This window comes from Ixodes scapularis, unplaced genomic scaffold (assembly GCF_016920785.2).
Source record: "Ixodes scapularis isolate PalLabHiFi unplaced genomic scaffold, ASM1692078v2 PGA_scaffold8__174_contigs__length_109621045, whole genome shotgun sequence".
Classification (NCBI taxonomy): domain Eukaryota; kingdom Metazoa; phylum Arthropoda; class Arachnida; order Ixodida; family Ixodidae; genus Ixodes; species Ixodes scapularis.
In genome coordinates this window covers 43,643,651-43,663,009 of record NW_024609883.1, presented here as the reverse complement: position 1 = coordinate 43,663,009, position 19,359 = coordinate 43,643,651, and the positions used below count along the sequence as shown (strand labels likewise).

Genomic DNA, 19,359 nt, shown 5'->3' with positions numbered 1-19,359 from the left:
ATACTTGCGACTTACCACGTTTGACGCAGAATCCGCTAAATTAAAGAAAAAATCGGTGAGCTTTTCTCCGCATCCGCTCAAAGGCCAGTGAGCTTTTCTCCGCATATCTGCCGGATTTGCGGTGAGCTTGTCTCCGGTGAGCTTATCTCCGGTGAGCTTTTCTCCGGTGAGCTATTCTCTGGTGAGCTTTTCTCCGCCGCCCCTCTCGTCAATCCCACATTGCACCGCGCGGCGCGGAGAATTGTGGGGTCGTTCCGCTGTACGCTCGGGCCGGCTCGCATACGCTCCGTAAATTCCTAGAAGTGGCTCATTTCCTTCTCTTACCACTGGAAGTTCTAAACACACACATACACACACACAAAAAAAAGGAATAGAGCAAGCACATTGTAAAGTCCAATACGGACCCTGTTTTGCTATCATCTTTCTTTGTGCTCTGAAATCGCGAAATGCTAGACAAACACGAACCGCTCCTTCTATTTGTGGGTATACTACTACACGTGCCGTACATCAGATTGCCGTAGTGCGTCAAAAAAGACGACGGGAGGCGCTACGTACTTCCAGAATGGATTCCGGGACAGTGGACGCCTGTCTCCTGACGGAGCGGAACATTGGTGGCAAAGCGCGAGGCCTAGACACAAAGCAGGAGCGCATGTGGGTGAATTCACACGGGTAGCCTACGGTAGAGGCGACATGTGTGCCAAAGCGAGGAAGGTCTGCCAGAAAAAGACCAGGAAAATTCGATTGTAACGGAAATGAAAGGACACTCTGTCAGGTTCGCGACATTCCTAGTCCGCAGGTGCTCCGCAGTAAACGCCACCACGTCGGGTATATTGGGGGATCGGTGGCCGAGTGGGTTAAGGGGTGTCCAAACAGGACACTACAAAACGCACGACTCCGACAAATCGTGAAAATTGAAGCGGGCGCGTACGTCCGCTTTATTTTTCACGATTTGTCGGAGTCGTGCGTTTTGTAGTGTCCTGTTTGGACACCCCTTTAGCGTACATCAGCTCGGAGCACGTGGAGCGAAAGGTCGCGCTGCAGGACCCAGGCATCCTGGGTTCAATCCCCACCCCTGCCCGTCTCGATCTGGATGAGCATCGTACCGGCGTGCGGTCGTGCATCACTATTGCGTGGTGCACGCTAAAGACCCTAGGCTAGCGGTTGTACCGCACTGGCTAAATTGCTCATCTACAACTCGGAGACTCGTCGCCCGTTGAGGCACACCAAGTTCTAGGCTGCATAAAGATACATACAACCCAATTTTTTTTTTTTTTTTTTTTTTTTTGGGGGGGGGGGGGAGGGGGGGGGCGGTCTATTATATTACATTATTAAACTCGCGAAAACTGAAAATACATATGTTTGCTTTGGTAATCCCTCTTATAAAATACAAACATTTTATGAATCATTTGTTCTCAAAAATTCGAAACGTTCTCGTAGAAGTCGGTAAATGCTGGCCATTTTAAGACGAACTTCGTCGGATTTCGCTAAAAGATCCAAGCTTTGCCAAATCAGTCGAACCTCAAGTTCCAAAAAAAGTTCGCGACAAGTTCGAAAGAAAAGTGTCATCGACTATAGAAAATGTAAGTTCAAGAAATGAATCTCCACGTAAAAAGCAGGCAATAAAACAGGCAACAATGATTCGACCTAATCGCTAAGACAACTTCCGCCCCCCTAAAGATGTTGCTAAAAATAAACATCCTTAGCCAAAAACTTTTGTTATGTGACACCCTGTATTATATATCTGTTCTGGAAGCACACGCCGTCGCGAGGAATGCGGTATGTTCTCGTTGTTCTCCAGAAATCCTCTCACTGCTTGTCTCGTCACGTGTACACGCATTACATATATTATGTACATGCACATCATGCGGAGGCGTGTGCTTCCAGAACACCTCTGATTGGAAACATTCCATTTTTTGTGCATGAATAAAAGAGATACGAGACGCCAGAGAGTCCGGACATTGGGAGGCCCAGAGTTCAAATCATGGCTCCTCCGTTTATTTTGGCTTTCGGCGGTTTCGTAAAACAGTGATCTATTCGCTCGAGTACTGTTCATTCATCTGCCTATATTCGATTACTTCCTCTTCGGAGACCACGTACTATGATGAAAAGTGCCCGCGACATATATATATCCTTTTGCGCCCGCGCTTTTTTTTTTTTTTTTTTTTTTTTTTTTCATAGCGTCACAGAATCGAACAACGAGAAACGTGCGCTTCTATAACTACATGCATTTGCTTGGAAATAGCAAACATGACGTAAGTATAACAGTGCACAACAACTAGGGAAAGGAACGAACAACAGAGGACGTATTTTTACAGCATTCTGTGTGGTTCGTTCCCCTCCTAGTCGTCCGTGTTTTGCGCTATTGCATTTATATTGTTTGACTTTCAGCAACTATTCCAGCTCTTAATTGTATTACTTCATCCCACTTAGCAGTATTTTATTAGAGGACGGCTATAGTTCCGCCCCTTCCTTCAGTGTGGGCGAAGACTCGCCTGAATATCTGAGGTTTGGTTCTTCCAGCACCCAATGGAAACTTTCTGAGGGTTGTTTTTACGAACGCTGCCGAACAACAAAGTAGCGATGCTTATTTTTATTATATAGAATGGCACGATCACCGAGTGGCGGGGCTAGCATGCATGCTTGCGTATCAAACCCTATAATACAAATAGATGTAGCGAACAAGCGTTCGAGCTAGAAACGTGTGCAACTTTTGACCAAATAGAAGTACTCAGATGTTGTTGACTTCCTTGCTATTGTAAATGTCCCGTTGTTGGATATCTGGGACTACTTTAAAGAGTTTGTTATAAAACGATTGTCTAGTATTTCAATAAAACAAATTATTAAAAAAAACGAAAAAAAAAAAAAGGTTTTAGGGAACGCGTAACTGGTAACCTAAACCGTACAAATTAAAATCGAAACCGAAACGAAACTGATATCAACAGGAAACGGGAACCGTACCCGAAACGTTATAGAAGTTTCGGTTCCCTGGTAAATAGTACATCTTTCTGTGCCAGGGACGGTATGAAAAGGTGCGAGATTAAGCCAGAGCGGAAAATGTCAGAAAGATCTCCACACACACTTACAAACATAAAAGAAAAGGGAGGGGAGAAGATGTAAGGCTTTTTTCTGACATGCCACTCTAATTTATTTATTCATTTAGTACACATCAGTTCTATTTAGAACTTTAGTAATGTGGTCACGGAGTTTCGAAAATCATACGTAAGTTATAGGCACCAAAATGGCGAGGGCTGGCGCCATCGCTGGATTTTATGCGAAGCGCAGGCTCGTCTGCTTCTTTTGTAGGTGTTCTGGCGACGTCACAAAGATGCCGAGCTCTGATTGGCTCTGATCGAAGGACAGTGCGTGGACCTCGAGACATGCTGCCTCGAGGTCAGGGTGTAAGATAGACAGGTGGGGAAACGGCCCATAGAAGCCTACCGCAGCGCCGTGACCGGATTGTGTACTCGTCTGCTTGCGGGTACCCCCGATTTGCGACAGATGGCGCTGCGGCGAGAGGAAAAAAAAGTCGGAATCGAATTTGTATGGAACTTTATGGGAGCGTGCGCAAAATAAACCGAGAGCACAACATATTGAAAATCCACGAGAAATCACCTCCGTCAGTTTAGCCGGTCGCCACCGGTCGCCCACCCGGAGTGAGAGTTCACGGTGCTCCACATAGATGGCGCCACAGAAAAAGAGAAACCCGAGGGGGACACAATCCGGTCGCTCATTTGGCTCTTGTTTCCCCACCTGTCTATCTTACACCCTGCTCGAGGTCTACCCGCCATCATCATCCAATCAGAGCTCGGCGTTCTGACGTCACCACAACCCCCTGCAAAAGAAGCAGACGAACTTGCGCTCCGCATACACAATTAATTACCCTCTGACGCCACGCTACTGCCGGTGGCGCTGGTGTCGGCACTGCGCAGACGCTTCAGCTCAAGCGAATCGGGTTTCGGCAGACGCGCAGTCTTGATCTGGGCAAACGCGGGCTTGTTTGTAAAAAGATCATGTTGATGTGTGTAGCCGGTGAACATGCCAAATAACAAACAATCGAAACGTCTATCAGATTTCCATCGCCATTTTGGCAAGAAACTACCTGGTCACTATTTATAAGCCCGTCGTCGGCTATCCGTTCTCTCCACGCGATCGCCGCATTTTGTAACTTCCACGAGAGATCAGAAAGCACGCAAGTTTGAGGTTGTTTTGACCCAGTAGCCACGGTTGCCAAACCAGCTCGTAATGTATCCTTTTTTTTTTTTTTTCTATTAAGCGATTTTATTTTAACCATCGGTGTACAGCATCAAGCTATTCCTTTCCAAGGTCGAAAAACATCAAAAACATATTTTGTTTTTCGCTTGCGCAACAAACTCAATTTAATCTCACCCCAAAAAGCGGGGGAAAAAAAAACTTTCCTAAAAAAAAAAAAACGCGGTAACACGAGATTTTTCTAAGAGCTACCCGCATCTCACGTTGGGCGGGGGGCCCTCTGGCAAACCTCATAAATTAAAAACAAAACCGCCATTACAAAATATGAAATTGATTTCGTCCCACTCGTAGTGCGTAGCACGTGGCAATTGACACACGAATACCGTGGATTCCAAGATATCCACTATATGCGTGGTTCTGCTGGATTCTTTATGTCAGGCGATACAAAGGCGGCAGAGCTCGCTTTCCGCTGCCCCTCCTGTATATATATATGAATCTATCCCTCTTTCCGTCAATATTTACGCAAGATACTTCCAAAAGAACGAAAGAAAGGAATAAAACAAAAATAGCGCGCTCGCTTTTGAAAGAGAAGGAACGAGCGCCCATCACCATCCCGCATATTTTAAAACTGTATCGATCCGACAAACCAACCAGCGGAAATGCGCTCCAAAACCCGAGCTCCGTACTTCCCCCATTCCCTTTTTTCAAACTGCGGAAACGAAAAAGAAAAAAAGGTAAATATTGAGTTCCGCGTATTGTCCTTTCCAACAATAATAATAAAAATAAAAAAAATAAAAATAAACGCCTACGTTCTTTTTGGTATTGGGACGTCGTAGTTTGTGGCTACAAATTCAGCAAGCGCATTTTCACCGATGTCGTACTACAGCACAAATGTATCACGAAGAACAAGTCCGGACATTGCGCTTATAAACAAACAAACCTGGCGGAACCGAGGTAGCGCAGAGCTCAGAAGGCCGAGCAGACGACACTCTGTTGCAAAGCAGACGACATTTTGTTGCAAAGCAGAACGGGACAGATACTCGGAGCAGACGCCAATTTATTACAAAAGGACGAGGTTTGAAATTAGACGACGCCGCATAATCGTAAAAGAACAGTAGTGAGAGAGAGAGAGAGAAAAAAAAAAAAATTCACGGAAATGGGAGAACCGGCAAGCAGCTTCAACAACGCGCTATAAATGAGCTGGAGCATCGATCGCCAGAAACGTGACGCTATCTATCTACTACGACGACGGAGCACGCCAACCGACCGTTAAAAAGAGAATCGACAAAAAGGAAGTCGACTGGAGTAGTACTACTAATAACGACATATGACGACAGCAGCAACGAGGGACGCGACCCGCAGCTAGCACGGTCCACGCCTCTCGTCTCAACATGGAAGTGACGGGCAAAAAGGGAATACGTCCTTCTGTAAACCGCCACCATCACCCCATGAGCATGTTTATAACGGTAGCCGCATAAATAGCACACAGAAAGAGCGAGAAACCAGTGCAAGTTGAGTACAGGGTGCGAGTAAGCCGCCAATGTTGGACTAACATCGGTATCGAGAGGTACGTCGTAAGGTCACCTCAGCCACCGGCACGGCGAACTTCCTTGATCTCGCGGTAGTACGCTACGAGCGGCCGAAGTCGTCGCAACAACGACACGGGCACGGCACACCAGCGAACGGGCACGGCGGCAGCAGCCCTTTCGCAATGTGCGCGAAGGAAGCCAGGGGCCCCCCACTCCCGTCGGCGACGAAATTTTCTTTGCTGCTTCCGCGGTAAAGGAAAAAAAAAAAAATCCGGACGCCTTTTTTCAAACGTGACAGCTCCCCCGTGAAGACCGACGACGAACGGCGTTTTCGGCCGTCGCCGATCGTGGCATCGGCCGCTGTCAATGTGACGATCAAGGCCGGATCTTTCGGGTTCGGCCGAACTCGCCAGTTGCCACAGCGAAGAAAACTAGTATCAACTTCCGTTTCCTAACTCGTGAGGGGTACCGCAACCAGCGAGCGAGCGATGCCCGAGCAGCAGCAGCAAAAATAAAAATCTGATCGCGGTGTGTGTGTGCGTGTGTGTGTGTTGGGGGAGCAACGAAGCAGCAAAAAAAAAGAGCGGAGGCGAATGTGCTCTCCGTAACGTGCCGAAATCCGGCAGTCGTAGTACAACCGGACTGCCCCACGTACCGAGAAAAGTGTGTAAGCACAGATAAAAATAAACATCGGGACAGCCTAGTCAAAATCGCGTAAACCAGTTTGCATAATGGCAGAAAGAAGAAGATGGCTCGCGCGCTAACCCAACCCCCCTTCCACGCACCGCCCGAATAAAAACCGATTACTAAAAATGGAGTAACCAAAATACTCGCGAGGGGGGGAATAAAAAAAAAAGAGGAGGCGTACTGGACGCACTCACCGTGTTCGGCATCACCGACCGATGACTGGGGGGACTGGCGCCGCCGACTCGGACATTTGGGATGAAACTAAGGCATGGCGAACCACGAAAACGGGTGGAATTATCCGACCTCGCTAACGCAAACCTTAATAATGGATGCCGCCATCTTTAAACAACGTCGACGAGCGGGCTCGGCGGACGCGCCGAAACGGAGTGCAACGAAACAAGAAAAAGAGTAGTTTTGTGTGTGTGTTTACTTTTTCCGCGTCTGTCTTCTGCTAAACTTTACGCGTCCAACCTGGCAAAACTTCGCTTTGGGGAAGATATTTTTACGTCGCTAAAATTGCAATACCTCGAGGGGCGACAGGAGCGTTCCACTGGGGGGGAATTACAATCGGAATAATGTTCGGCACCGGAGTTTTCTTGATGTGCGACGTGATCACGCAAGCAGTGCTAGGGAGGTTTTAGTTTCGGTTCTGATTTCCGCGCCATTTTCTTTTTGCTCTTGCGTAAAAAGAAAAGATTTTGGCGCGCAAATTGCACGGTGTGAACTTATCGTGACAGGAAACTGTTACAACATTAGTGGCATCGTGGAATAAACAAGAGGCAGTACATAATATCTGTGCGCGTAACAATAGTGGAAAAGAAGTTGCAGGTTTCACCGACACAAACCGATTTCAGAATAGATATGTTTCTTGAAAATTAAGCTTCGTTTCTGTATTAAGCTAATCAACAGGTTACAGTATAATACTACCCTGAAAATGACGAAAAAAATGAAAGTAAAACTAAAAATAACGTGCACTTTATTTGTAAGAGGTCAAGATATTTTACAACTGTGTTGCCAGGTGGTCTTGTTTGCATACAACCTAATATGATCAAATATGGACAGCTTGAAATAATTGGTTTCACTCAGCAGCTCAAATGTTGAGCTCAGACAGATTTGTAGTACTTTTTTTTTTTTACAAACTTTTAGTTGGCAATAAAAATGGTAGACCATACAAACGTTTTTATCTTAAGTTGAAAATCTAAGGTTCCCGAGTTATAAACAACTTAAAATTTGTTTTTGATAAAAGTAAGAAAAAGTGTTAGCAAGTCATGCACACATGCAGAAGTGACCCAAAAGTTCAATATCTCAAAAACCTAATAAATGCACATTAAAAAAAAAAAAGTGTTACGAGTATAATTTTATATAAAACTTTGTGGTATAGCAGTTCCAAAGGAAAGTTGTAGATCACCTCCTCTTTTGGATGTTAATAGCACAACATAACATCATCATTCTTCATTGAATAAATTTGGTTCAGTTCTTTAGTGGCAACACAACATTCATAACGTTTAAGTTAGTACAGTAGTGTGCATTAACTGGTTCACTTATTCAACACCACCAGCAAACTGCATAAAAATTTTTTTTTTGTTTCAGTGTTATTGCAGGAGCATTTTATAAAATCTTAACTGATGTCCAGTACAGAGGCTGTGCTTCCTATTCCTATTCTAAAAAGAAAAAAAAACAACAAAAAAACAGGCACCTAAATCACTCAAATCAGGTCAGTTAAAATCAATTACTCAATAGATGGTCAATTCCTGATTAAAGGGGCGATGCAACGATTTTTATATTTTGCGCAAATACCGCTTAGAATGGATCCCCGACGTTAATGACCTGTGAACTACCCATTAGTTTCTCACCACACGCAATCGAAGTCTCAAAAAAAAAAAAAAAAAGGAACACGAGCAGAGTTTACTTTCTCAACTCGCAGCCAGAACAAGCGGCCACGTGATCTAGAGCCGATTATAAGCCGCCAATGTTGATCATAGCCATGCGCTGAGGTTGGCAAGGCACAGGACACGCACTGAGTTCCAGACATTTTTATGGTTCGGCTGTTGTCGTCATTTCAGCGATTGGGCACAGGACAATACCCGAGTGCGTCTCGAGCTATAGATTATCACGAGCCCAAATTGAGTGTCCACGCCATGTTCGGGTCCAGTCTATGAGCCGCATTCAAATATCGTCACTGGGCGGTACAACTACTGCCCAGCTACGTCATCAGGTTCTGCGAAGGAGAGATTGAATGCAAACACTCGGTTTTGTCCTCGATATTACAGCGCAACAAAGGAGTTTCTTGGTCAATGGCGTTGCGTGCGAGTATCCTCGAGTCCCACTAGTGCCAGTAAGCTCGTGTAAAATGAAAAACATTCCAATTTATTATCGTTGCACCGCCCCTTTAATGCTCCAGTACCAGATCAATTTCTGCTGAATGGCCAGGCACCAGTGGGCCCGATAAATTCCTAACGAATGTTCACATACCTGGGGGCCACATCAATTCCCGATGATTGCTCAGGCATCAGAACAATTTCTGATGAGCACTCAGATACAAGGGAGCCAGATCTTTTAATGAGCCCCGCATAATATGGGCAACACGACATTGCCATTGTGCGCTCTGAAACGAATATGTTCAGAAAAGTTGCCAGGGGGAGGAAGAGACGAGAGTGCACAGGGACGTCAGAACGCCGTGCTCCGATTGGAATGTTTAGTGGGTAGACCTAAAGCTAGAGTCCTCTGTCTGCACTGCACTCGCCAAACACGTTCGAACGCGAGAGCCAAACGCCGGAATTCCAGGCTCTAACGCATTCGGTGAGTGCAGTGGAGGCGGCTAGCTTTAGGTTTACCCACTAATCATTCCAATCAGAGCTCAGCATTCTGACGTCCCGGCGGGTTCTCGTCTCCTCCTCTCTCCTACAAGTTCTTGGCGTATAGAAGTATGGACATTTCCATTAGGATTTCCAAACACACTTGATCTCTTTCCCTTCTCAAACACAATACAATTTTGCTTTAAAGATAATGATGAAGGCTCTGTCAAAACTTAGGCTAGTCTCAATTCCATGTAGCCGTCTCCCCTCAGAATTGGTTTATACACCACTGCGAAGACAATTTGATCGAATGAATGAGGGCTGGCAGGAGTTAGAGAAACAGGCGTGCTGTGCACTTCCATGGAACTTTGCTACGAGTGCCTCTGATGATGACATTCCAGTGCAATGTTCTACTGGTCGTTTGATCTGAATAACTGGCAACGCAGCAAGAAACGTCTGCCCCGGAGCTTCAATGATGCATGCGGGTGTTGCATTAGGAGGCGAGACCAGTCGACTTAAGATATTCTTTCTTGACGACATTCCCTCGAAGGTAACTTGAACCTTGCGACAAAAAGGACAAAATGTGTTCGTAAGACAGGTTTAAACCACACCATTTATACACTACCAAGAGCACCTCAAATTCGATTGCACGTCATACTCGAACACTGTTGGAGTGCTCCAAGCTCCACTATGGCTGTTGGCCACAACAAACAAACAAACAAACCAACAATAGATGTTCCTCTGCTCATTCAACAACAAAGAAAAATCACTCGGAAAAATAAAAATAAATCACCAGAGGAATTTTTTCAACATTGATTCCTATCCATACCACTTCTTTTGAACTCTGTCCTTCACACTCAGAGACAAAACAGCACCCGTCGCGATGACAAAGACCGTGCAGCGGTCCCACCAAAAGCATACTGCACAGTTTCTTCAAACCCAAAAGAGCTGCAGGACACCTCAACATCGGAACCCCGCTTCACAACTTACCTTTGAACCTCGTCGATGCAACCTACACCTCGCCGGGTTGTAGCAGCAATGCTACCACCTATACTTCGTTTCACTTTACAACGGACCGCAGCAGGCGGTATGTATCGTCCTAGCTAATCCAACATTGCACGAATGTCATGTGACCTTCGGGAAGGGTGCAATGACACGCAGGGCGCAAAGTCACGCAACACATTCACAGCGCAGGATCAGCTTCGACGGCTCGTAGCGTCCATGTTAAGGCGAAACGAAGTATATAAGCGAGCCAACAACAAACGTGAAACTTCACGTTCGCCTGCTACCTCCAGTCGAGCTGAAGGTTGCCAGGCGGCAGCTGCCACCTGTCCTCTTCCGTCTTCACCGGATACGGACCTGTTTCCGTGCCCATGGACATCACTCCGTGTCCGTTCAACGCTCCGTTCCCAACGCATCCGTTGGGAATGACGCCGCCCCTGCCATCCAGCTCGATGTTCCACGACATTCCTCCGTTTTCTGGAAGAACCTCCTGGTCGTACGGAGTGGCCTCGTAGTCTGGTGGCTCTTCCTTCACCATCCCGATTCTGCCGTGCCCCCCAAGCGAAAGATCCGCGTTCCACAGAGAGTGACTCGCAGCGTTGTTGTTGCCGTTGTTGTTCCCGACGACCGAAGGCGACGACATGTCTGCAACGACGCCGAGGCAAGCTTTACGTCGGTGTCTAGCCTCCCATAAATGTGAGGCATGGTACCTGCTCTGTGATGGACAAACGAGTTGCCACATCTAAATGAGGCACAACTTCCTGCTGCACAAACACCCGTTCGAAAAATTTGGTTTTACGGAGGCATGAAGCGCTATAATCCGGTTCTGGTCGTTAGTTTCGTCGACTTCTCCGAAGTGCTTTAAACCTCCGAGCAAACAAACAAAAAAGATGTGCATGGCAACTAATACATACAGTTGTGCTAACGAACCGCACGGAGTGCCTCCCTTTTGCTTTGGCTCTTAACAACTTAGATTTAGCAATGTAACAAAAATTAGGCTGCATGCCTTATTAAAACTGACGAGTTATATCCGTAACCCGGAGCGAACCGCGATAATAGCAACATTAGAACAGGTACGACACACTTTCTCATCTGTTGCAAGCCTGCGAAGAGCCAGCTGACAATGGAACAGAGAACGCTCCGGCGTGAGGAAAGAGCGAAATGCCATTTCCATACCGACTCGGTGGAAGTCCCGCTTGCGCCGGTTGGCGAACCAGTAGTTGACATTGGTCGCTGTCATCGGTCCACACCGGTCAAGGCCTGCAATTAAAAACACCGCCTTCCTCTCAAATGGGGCATTACGGCTCCTCACCCCCGTAGTTAATGTCTGCTTAATCTCAACAGTAAGGAAACCACCTGCACTCAAAACACGATGCTGCCGCAATAGTAAAATTTGGGAGCTACTTGTTGCTGAAAGTCAACAGAAGTAAAATAACAATAAAACTAGCAGACAAAAACAGATGCAGAAAGCTTCTTGAAGATCTCCAGTCCCTATCTCCATATTTCACTAATGACCGCCTTTTGGTTAACCTACCACACATACAAAGGCGACGGTCGACTGCTATTGAGGATTCAAAACCTCTGGAAATAGTTTTCAGCAGAAACCCGATTTTTTCGGTAAGACAACAAATATGATCCCCGCGTAACGGGTTTGTTTCACTCAAACAAGAATGAGACATTGGTCCGTGCCTACAAAGCGCCGAATCCTCACCATGGGCCCCAGTGTAGGCATTGCATTCCTCTGCAATTGCTTCCTTCTCAACCTGGTTTGGGTAGCTGTTCCGCTGGTAGTGCCCTTCCAGGATGCCAAGGTGTCCCCTGTCAAAGCTGAAGCGCTCGCGCTGACGCGTCAACCGCCGCAAAGCCTCGTGCGGCAGCAGAGACACCGTCATTGGCAGAGCTGCACAAAAAGATGGCCACCAGAATCAATTAGAGGACAAAACCGCTGTTTTGTTTAATAAAAGACCAGTGATTAATCTCTCCTAAACTAATTAATGTTGGTGTAAAAAAAAAAGTTACCAGCAATCTTTATTTTTAAAGTTCTATAAATGTGTGAAATGTAGGATTTAGAGAGGATGCACCATTTAGAGTTTAAATTTGTACAAAAGTATAAACAGTTGCTTTGGGCAGCAAAGAAGAACCTATTGTTTGTTCCGTGGCATCACGGTGTCACGTGACTTGACGTCAGGTCCCCCCATGTGACGTCAACTTCCCCGCTAAACTTAGCGGAAAAATGGACATCACAGTTTCACGTAGCACTGTCATCCGACAGCAAGACATCACAAGACGTAAACTTGTTTATTAGATCTAACGAGGAAATGCACAGACGCATGGACAGACGAATTTCCGGGATTGGAGGCTTTTGTCAAAAGGCATTCCACGCTCCACAACAGACGCCAAACGTTTAAAAAAAAAAACCCGAATTTTACACTAGGAGAGGCAGCACAAACTTCGACCTCCCCAATGCCGAGAACAGCGATTGACGAGGACGGCAATTTCCAGGAATCCCCGTTCTCGGTTGCAACTATCTGCAGTGCTTCTCCCATTGGCTGGAAGCGCAACGCGTGCGACTCGGGCGACTGTCGTAAACTTTAGAGCCGCAGTCACGCCGCGCCGACGTGTTGTACAAGAAACAGTCGGCAGACGCCGTCCGAGGCGCATTTGTTCCTCATACAACCGTCCCATCGTATCGGTCATACAAAAGCCGTAACCAGACACGTCCAAATCATATGCACGCACAAGGCAAACATGCTTCGAGCGTGCCCGAGGCACGTCCGCCAATAATTTTGTCGTCTCGTCTGCAGCGAGCGTCACATCTTTTGTGCGACGTGCGACATACGGGCAGCGTGACTGCGGCTTTAGGAGCGCATCGGCGTCTGCCACTACTGAAGTCCACTCGCCTGCTCCCGAACCCCGTTACTATAATGTCGAACAGCTCCTCCATGTCACGGGTCTTCGTCGCCACCTACCGGCATTCTGACCCCAGTTATGAAAAACGAGTGGTGCATCTCTTCTTACGAGGAGCTGATTCTCCCGTGCTGACGTACCGTAAAATCCCAGGCAAGCACCCACTAAAGATTTGAAGGTGGTCGTGTAAAACTGGGGGATGGGCGCTCCTTAGCTCTGCAACGTATAAAGATGCGTCCTTTGCGTACCTCTTGAATGTTACGGAACCGAGGAGCGGGCACCTAAAAAAGCGAAGTGACAATTTCAGCTTTAAAAGAATCTGCACTTTTTTTTAAATTTTACATTGTTTAGCTCACCAAAAGGAACGGCGAGACCGCCTCATTCTTTTGGAATGTCGCGATTTCGTTGTGTAATAGCAAAGCAAAGAACGGGAATATTTTGTGATTTGCAGCCGCAGGGTAGTGGCCATGGAAACTAAGGTGCGGTGCCAACCTGGGTGCATCGTAATGAGTTGGTAAGATGTGCTACTATGATCTCAATCTAACGCTATATTTTATAGATATTGTCGTTTGAACAGGAGTAAACGCTTCGAAAGCGTCATATCATCGACAAAGTTGTTCTACATTCAGTTTCAGTGGCGCCATCTGCCCACAATGACAAAACCCGTTCCTCCCTCAAGCCTCCCCCCATTGCTACATCAGTCCAACTTCCTTAGCAAAAGGCAAGCGCTTTGCCCCCGCTCTTTACGTCGCTCAGACCAACCTTCAAGGTAGCCATGTGAATCTCCAACAGAGACTACACGCACTGAAGGCACTGAAAGAGAACCCAACCGGATACTCTGTGTCCCCAGTGCACTCGGCAACACGTCACTGCGCACACGAGTCGGAAGACGGCGAGAGGGTTGAGTGGTTTGGAGGTACCCAAAACATCAATCGTCTGACAATTTTCTTAAAAAAAAGAAGTAACGCGCGCAGGCAAAATTGGTTTCGAGTTCTTTAATCCAGACGTGACAGCGAATAACACCCACAGTTATCTGACCGAATGGGGGCATTGTTGCATGCCCCCATTATTGCAGAATGGGCAGATGCTCGGTATTTTACAGCACTACAAAATAATTGGCACTTTACGTCGGCTGATGGGATCGGGGACTCGACTGCAACTTGCCGTCCCCAGCTGAAAGCTCAACACGACAGCGTCTACCAAAGCTAAAAGGTACCGTGAAAGTATCCTAGAGTCTTAGTGCAGAACACACATCAGTTCTCGATTCTGGAATGTAGTTTCGCGTGAAAAGTAAGAAGTGTGATAAACCAATCTCTGCAAGCTTCCAAGGGCTTCCCGACGTAGCGAGGGTTGCTGCCAGCGGAGAAACATTTGCACTAATGGTACTCTAGAGCCTACAAAGTGAAATTAAAAACATCCATGTTTAAATGCAGGCAGAAGTCAGTCTGTCCCAACACAGCCTTCTAGCTGGACAAAATCATCCGTTTGTGGTACCGTGACGTCAGGCGGACGTTAGGCCCACTTTAAAAATGATTGGGTAAGCGCAGTACGACAGCAAACGCAAAAAAAACACAGGCCTGTGTTGAGAACTAGCATGTTTTAAAAGGTTCATGTCACGCTCTGTGGGATACACCTCTCCGTGAAAACTGCGCTTCAAAACTAAACCATTTCGTAGGCCTTTAGGACACCCCAAGCACACAATGTAACCTGAGACTGGACTGCCATTTTATGGGCCCCCGACTTACAGTTCTTCATGATGCGGTTCGACTTGAGCATCCGGGTGGCATCCTTCCTGCGGTTCGAGAACCATGTGTGCACCATGACAGATGTGACGTTCGTGTGTGCAAAGTCGCCTGCACAAGAGGCAGCAAAACATGCTTGAGCGCACCGGATCCTGAGCGAATCCTCCAGTCTGGACGGCATGGTAAAACGCAGCCTCCTAGCTGGACGACGTAATTCGACTGTGCCTCAATAAAGCAGAATTTTGTTGACCACTGTGCCATTGACAGCCGTCGTGCAAACCACTGTCGCGTCAAAAATAGCTCACACATTTCCTAGACAAAAACTTCCATGGGGCTCCACACCCCGATAGAAATTTGCAAGGTACTAGGAAATTACCACCTTTGAGCCAAAAGATAACCCTTTTACCAAATAGACAAGGTGCTCACTTGAACCAGACTGAGGAACAGAATATCTGTTCTAGGCAACTTCTAACATTTTTGAAGAAATATTATAGGTTCACAATGGTTTAGGAAAAATATTATCTTCACAGTGTTTCTTAAAGGGGTACTCCACCGATTTTTTGAGCTACCTTAACTAACTATATTTTCAGACACCCCGGCCTTTACTCTCTCCGGTATGCTATTTAGAATCACGAAATTCATAATAGGTATTGTGAAATCGGCAAATGAAAATGATCCAAAAACCAACATTCAAATATTCGCACAATTTTCAGTGCTGTGACGTCAGTGGCAGGCAGACTTGCCAGTCGAGCAAGCAGCCAAAAAATAGAATATGCCAATCATTTGCTCCGTGCTGGAGCGCGGGTACTGCAGCGAGCTTCCCAAGCATTCATTTGACACCATGAAACTGCTTCGAATCAGTTTAAAACAAAATCTACAGCCCAAACAGTGAACCCCTGCCTTCCACTGACGTCACTTTTTCATTGTTGCCAGTAGAGACTTCGAGCTTGAAAAACACGGTGAGGACCAAAACTGTAAATTCAATAACTTTGCAAAAAAACAATATTTTGACCTAATATTTGGGATACTATTTTCACGATATTTGTTGGTTAGTTTAGCAAAATTTCAAGCAAATCGGAGACAATGAAAAAACCAGTGGAGTATCCCTTTAAGTCTAACCGAAACAAATAGGTAAAAAAAGATGTGGCAGCATGTGCATGGCACAAGCACCTGTGTTCAAGTTCAGTGCAAACTAAAACTAAAAAAAGTAGGCCGAGATAGGCAGTCTTGCTTTTACTGGCATGGTATCGGCTGTATGCATACGGAGTTAGGTACTGCAGACATCTTTGTTGCTTTCGTTAAGTCAGAGACCAGACAAATCATACCGTGTCATTTAGGAAGTTAAACAGACCTACCGGCATTGATGGCAGCTATATTGCAAGTGTCGGCAATTGCCTCCTTTTCCTCGTCTTCGGGGTAGGGATTGGATGCAAATGCACGTCTTAGCACCGACAGTTGGGGCTCCGTGAAGCGGAACTGAAAACGTCTTGAAGGATGCTGCGTGCCTGCGAGTGATGAGAAACGCTGGTGAAGAAATATGTCGAAGGAAGGCAGAAGCACGCAGAGAAATTCGCATACGGATTTTGTGCAGATACAAAAAAGAGCCGAATATCTATGCGAGCTAAATAGCTGAATGCTGGCCATCGATAACATGTAGGACACAACTTCAGAGCGTTGATGCTAGCTGTCATGGGCTGGGTATTTGTGAAGTTGTATTGAAAACACTTTGGTAATCAATTGGTCATATGTGCCATGATGAACAATCCACTACTATAGACCATTCCATTTAGCGCTCTCTGGGCGGCACCATTTTGTGCGACCGCAGCGCCCTCTGCATACATCCGGGAAGTTCAGCGGGTTCGGCGGGGTAAAACGAGAGAGAGGGCACGCGCGCGACTCCGCTAGCAGACGACAAACCGGGAGGTTGCCGTTCTCAATCTTTGGGCTGTATCGGCGGGCTTTACCGAACATCGAACTCTCGCTCGTGGCTGCCGTTGTGAAGTGGCTCGCGTTCTTAGAATAGTTGGGGCTACTCCAAAATCAGCCTATAGCTCTCCGTTGTTCCATTTCGCTAAATGATCAACTAGCATATCTTTTTTCCGTTACTTAAATAGCAGTTGAGTCAGCCGGCAGTACTACCCTCAACTACTGCGTGTATTGCGGCAGGAGAGCACGTTTTTATTTATTATTTCAGACTTCCACTCATGGTCGCTAAAGGCCTACACCAGTACAAACTTTTGTATAGTAAAAAAGGTACAGCAACCGGATTTACTTTTCGCCAAAGAGATTGGCCATTGTGACACAGCATTTCCTATTCTTTTTTTTTTTATTTGCACGCAGGTAACAGCGCAATTGGATCCTGTGAGTCGTTTTATCTAACATAGTATTACACGACAACTGGCATACCAAAATCTGCGCATCTGCGCTTGAAAGTTCCAAAATGACGCGATTTTAAACAGAGTTTGCACGCCAGCCAGACGCTACCTACAGCCCACTCGGCGAAGCGGACGTCATGCGGGGTGAGAGGAGGAGTGCATTTTTTTCTCTTTTACCCTCTCTGCTATGACCCTAATGGAATGGTCTATACAGTTAGTATCATCAACATATTTAGATGAAAGGGAACAACCTCAACAAAAGCATACAGTACCACTAAGGTAGTAATTTCACGGAGTAGAGCTGAACAAGTAAATGTGGTGGACTCAGCAAAACATACAACTCATTTGCAATAAATGTGTGTGACTATGTGCCTCACTGCACTTCTCCTGGAGGTCAAGTGACACTCACTCTGCATTGGATGGACTTCAATGGCTCACAGCATCTGCTGCGTCCATCATAAGATGAAACGGAACATAGCGAGGTGATCAGAGCGTCAGAGCAAGGCCCGTAGAGACATACCGTCGGTGAGCGCTCCTCCCATAAAAAGCTGTCATGTACTTTACTTCATCTCCCGATTGGCTTATGGGAGCCATATTACTTGACGGTTGCCAAGTTACGCTGAGACAAGGTACAGCAGGTGCACAAGCGCAGACAGGGCCTTTTCGTCCCAACATTGCAAGTCACGTAGCTACCCCTCTCACATGTAAAGATTATTACTTAATTTTTTTTTTCTTATTTGCTTTGGGCAGTGATAGGATGGGAAGCACCTCCCACACTCACAAATTTCACTTCCGGCCACCAAGTGTCCCCACCGTCCAACACCACAAAATGGTCACGTGACTAGTTTCCCTCGAACCGCGACAGCCGCACACCGCCGGCTTCATCTAATAAGCTTTGGTCACTAAATACCCCCCTTTAAAGATTCCTAAGCTTAACTCACCTTCCGGGGAACTAGCGCCTCCGACGGTCGTGCAGTCGGCACCGGGAGTCCCGTTCAAGGGCGTGCCTATCCCCGTGTTGGTCCCAAAAGTCGTATTCGCCGGCATCGGCGATGAAGGCGTCGAGCTGTCCGAACTCGACGAGGAGTAGTCTTCGTCCTCGACAGAATTGTCAACTTCGCGTGCTGTCAGCTGCGGCTCTCGTGCTCGCTCCGACGGAGGCGGTCCGTCGCAAGTCTTTCTCAAACTTGCCTCGAGGTCCGCCAACTTGTTGAATATGATCTCGATATCTTTCACTCCGATGCCGGTGTCTCGCAGCCGGCGTACCAGGTCCACCTGTTCCACCGTGAACTTCAACACCATTTTCGGAGACCTGCTCACCTAGCGGAGCCGTGATGCTTGCACGAAACCAATCGATGCATAGAGTACGAACAAGACGTGTTACGAAGAAACGGTGAGCAGCCGGCGCGTCGGGTCCGCTTGTTCCACCGTGACCTCGGAGAACTCCAAAACCATCGTGGCGGGCGTTTTTTTTTTTTTTTTTTATTCCTAGCGGTGCCGTATTGCTTGCACGAAACCGCGAAAACTATCGATTTGTGCTGTGTGGGTCACAAACTTCGTACGAAAAACCCGCGCGAAACGGGCACGAAGGCACTACGAGATGTTCGGTACTTTGGAGCGAGGTTTGCAGTATGAAGGAAGTAAGGAAGCCTGCCACTGAAGACATAAAGTACAGTTACATCACTGCGTTAACGGTAACTACGCCTAACCAACCTCACTAGCCTAACCCAAACTATTCTTTAACGCGTTTCCGAAACGTGTCACCAGGTGACGCCACAAGCTGTAGGGGCGCCCTGGCGGGAAAAAAAATTAAACCAGGAGTTGGCTGAAACTAAAGGAACTTTCGAAAGTCCCAAGAAGTTATGCGTCAAAAATATATTATCGCGACTTAATTTTTGTTTTGTTTAATCATGCTAATAGCGCTTACCTTTTGAAGGTGGTAACCACTGGTTACCAGAGGCTCTCGTTACCACTATGGGAGCCAACGAGGTTGTTGCGTATGTATATACAGTGGCGCTAGTTACCACAGCACTTAACTAGTCAAAAGATGGATGGGCGCGCATTTTGAACTTAGTTACTCTGGATACTAGCAAAAATACCCAAACCTAATTTC

General features: G+C 46.7%; 2 protein-coding genes across 2 annotated transcripts in view; both read right to left on the bottom strand.

The window, feature by feature from the left end:
- Positions 1–6,773, bottom strand: part of LOC8028664 (homeobox-containing protein 1) — a 141,858-nt gene extending 135,085 nt beyond the window's left edge. Inside the window, 1 exon segment of the mRNA XM_040218831.3 lies at positions 6,620–6,773. The gene's annotated coding sequence lies outside the window, so the exon portion shown is untranslated.
- Positions 6,774–8,965: 2,192 nt separating this feature from the next.
- Positions 8,966–18,990, bottom strand: LOC8030345 (homeobox-containing protein 1). Its single transcript, XM_029967167.2, has 6 exons — positions 18,188–18,990; positions 16,227–16,376; positions 14,875–14,982; positions 11,934–12,122; positions 11,399–11,482; positions 8,966–10,867 (listed from the first exon to the last, which is right to left on the bottom strand). Exons 1-6 carry the CDS (start codon positions 18,546–18,548, stop codon positions 10,506–10,508), a joined length of 1,254 nt encoding a protein of 417 aa, XP_029823027.1. The 5' UTR covers positions 18,549–18,990; the 3' UTR covers positions 8,966–10,505.
- Positions 18,991–19,359: the final 369 nt, after the last annotated feature.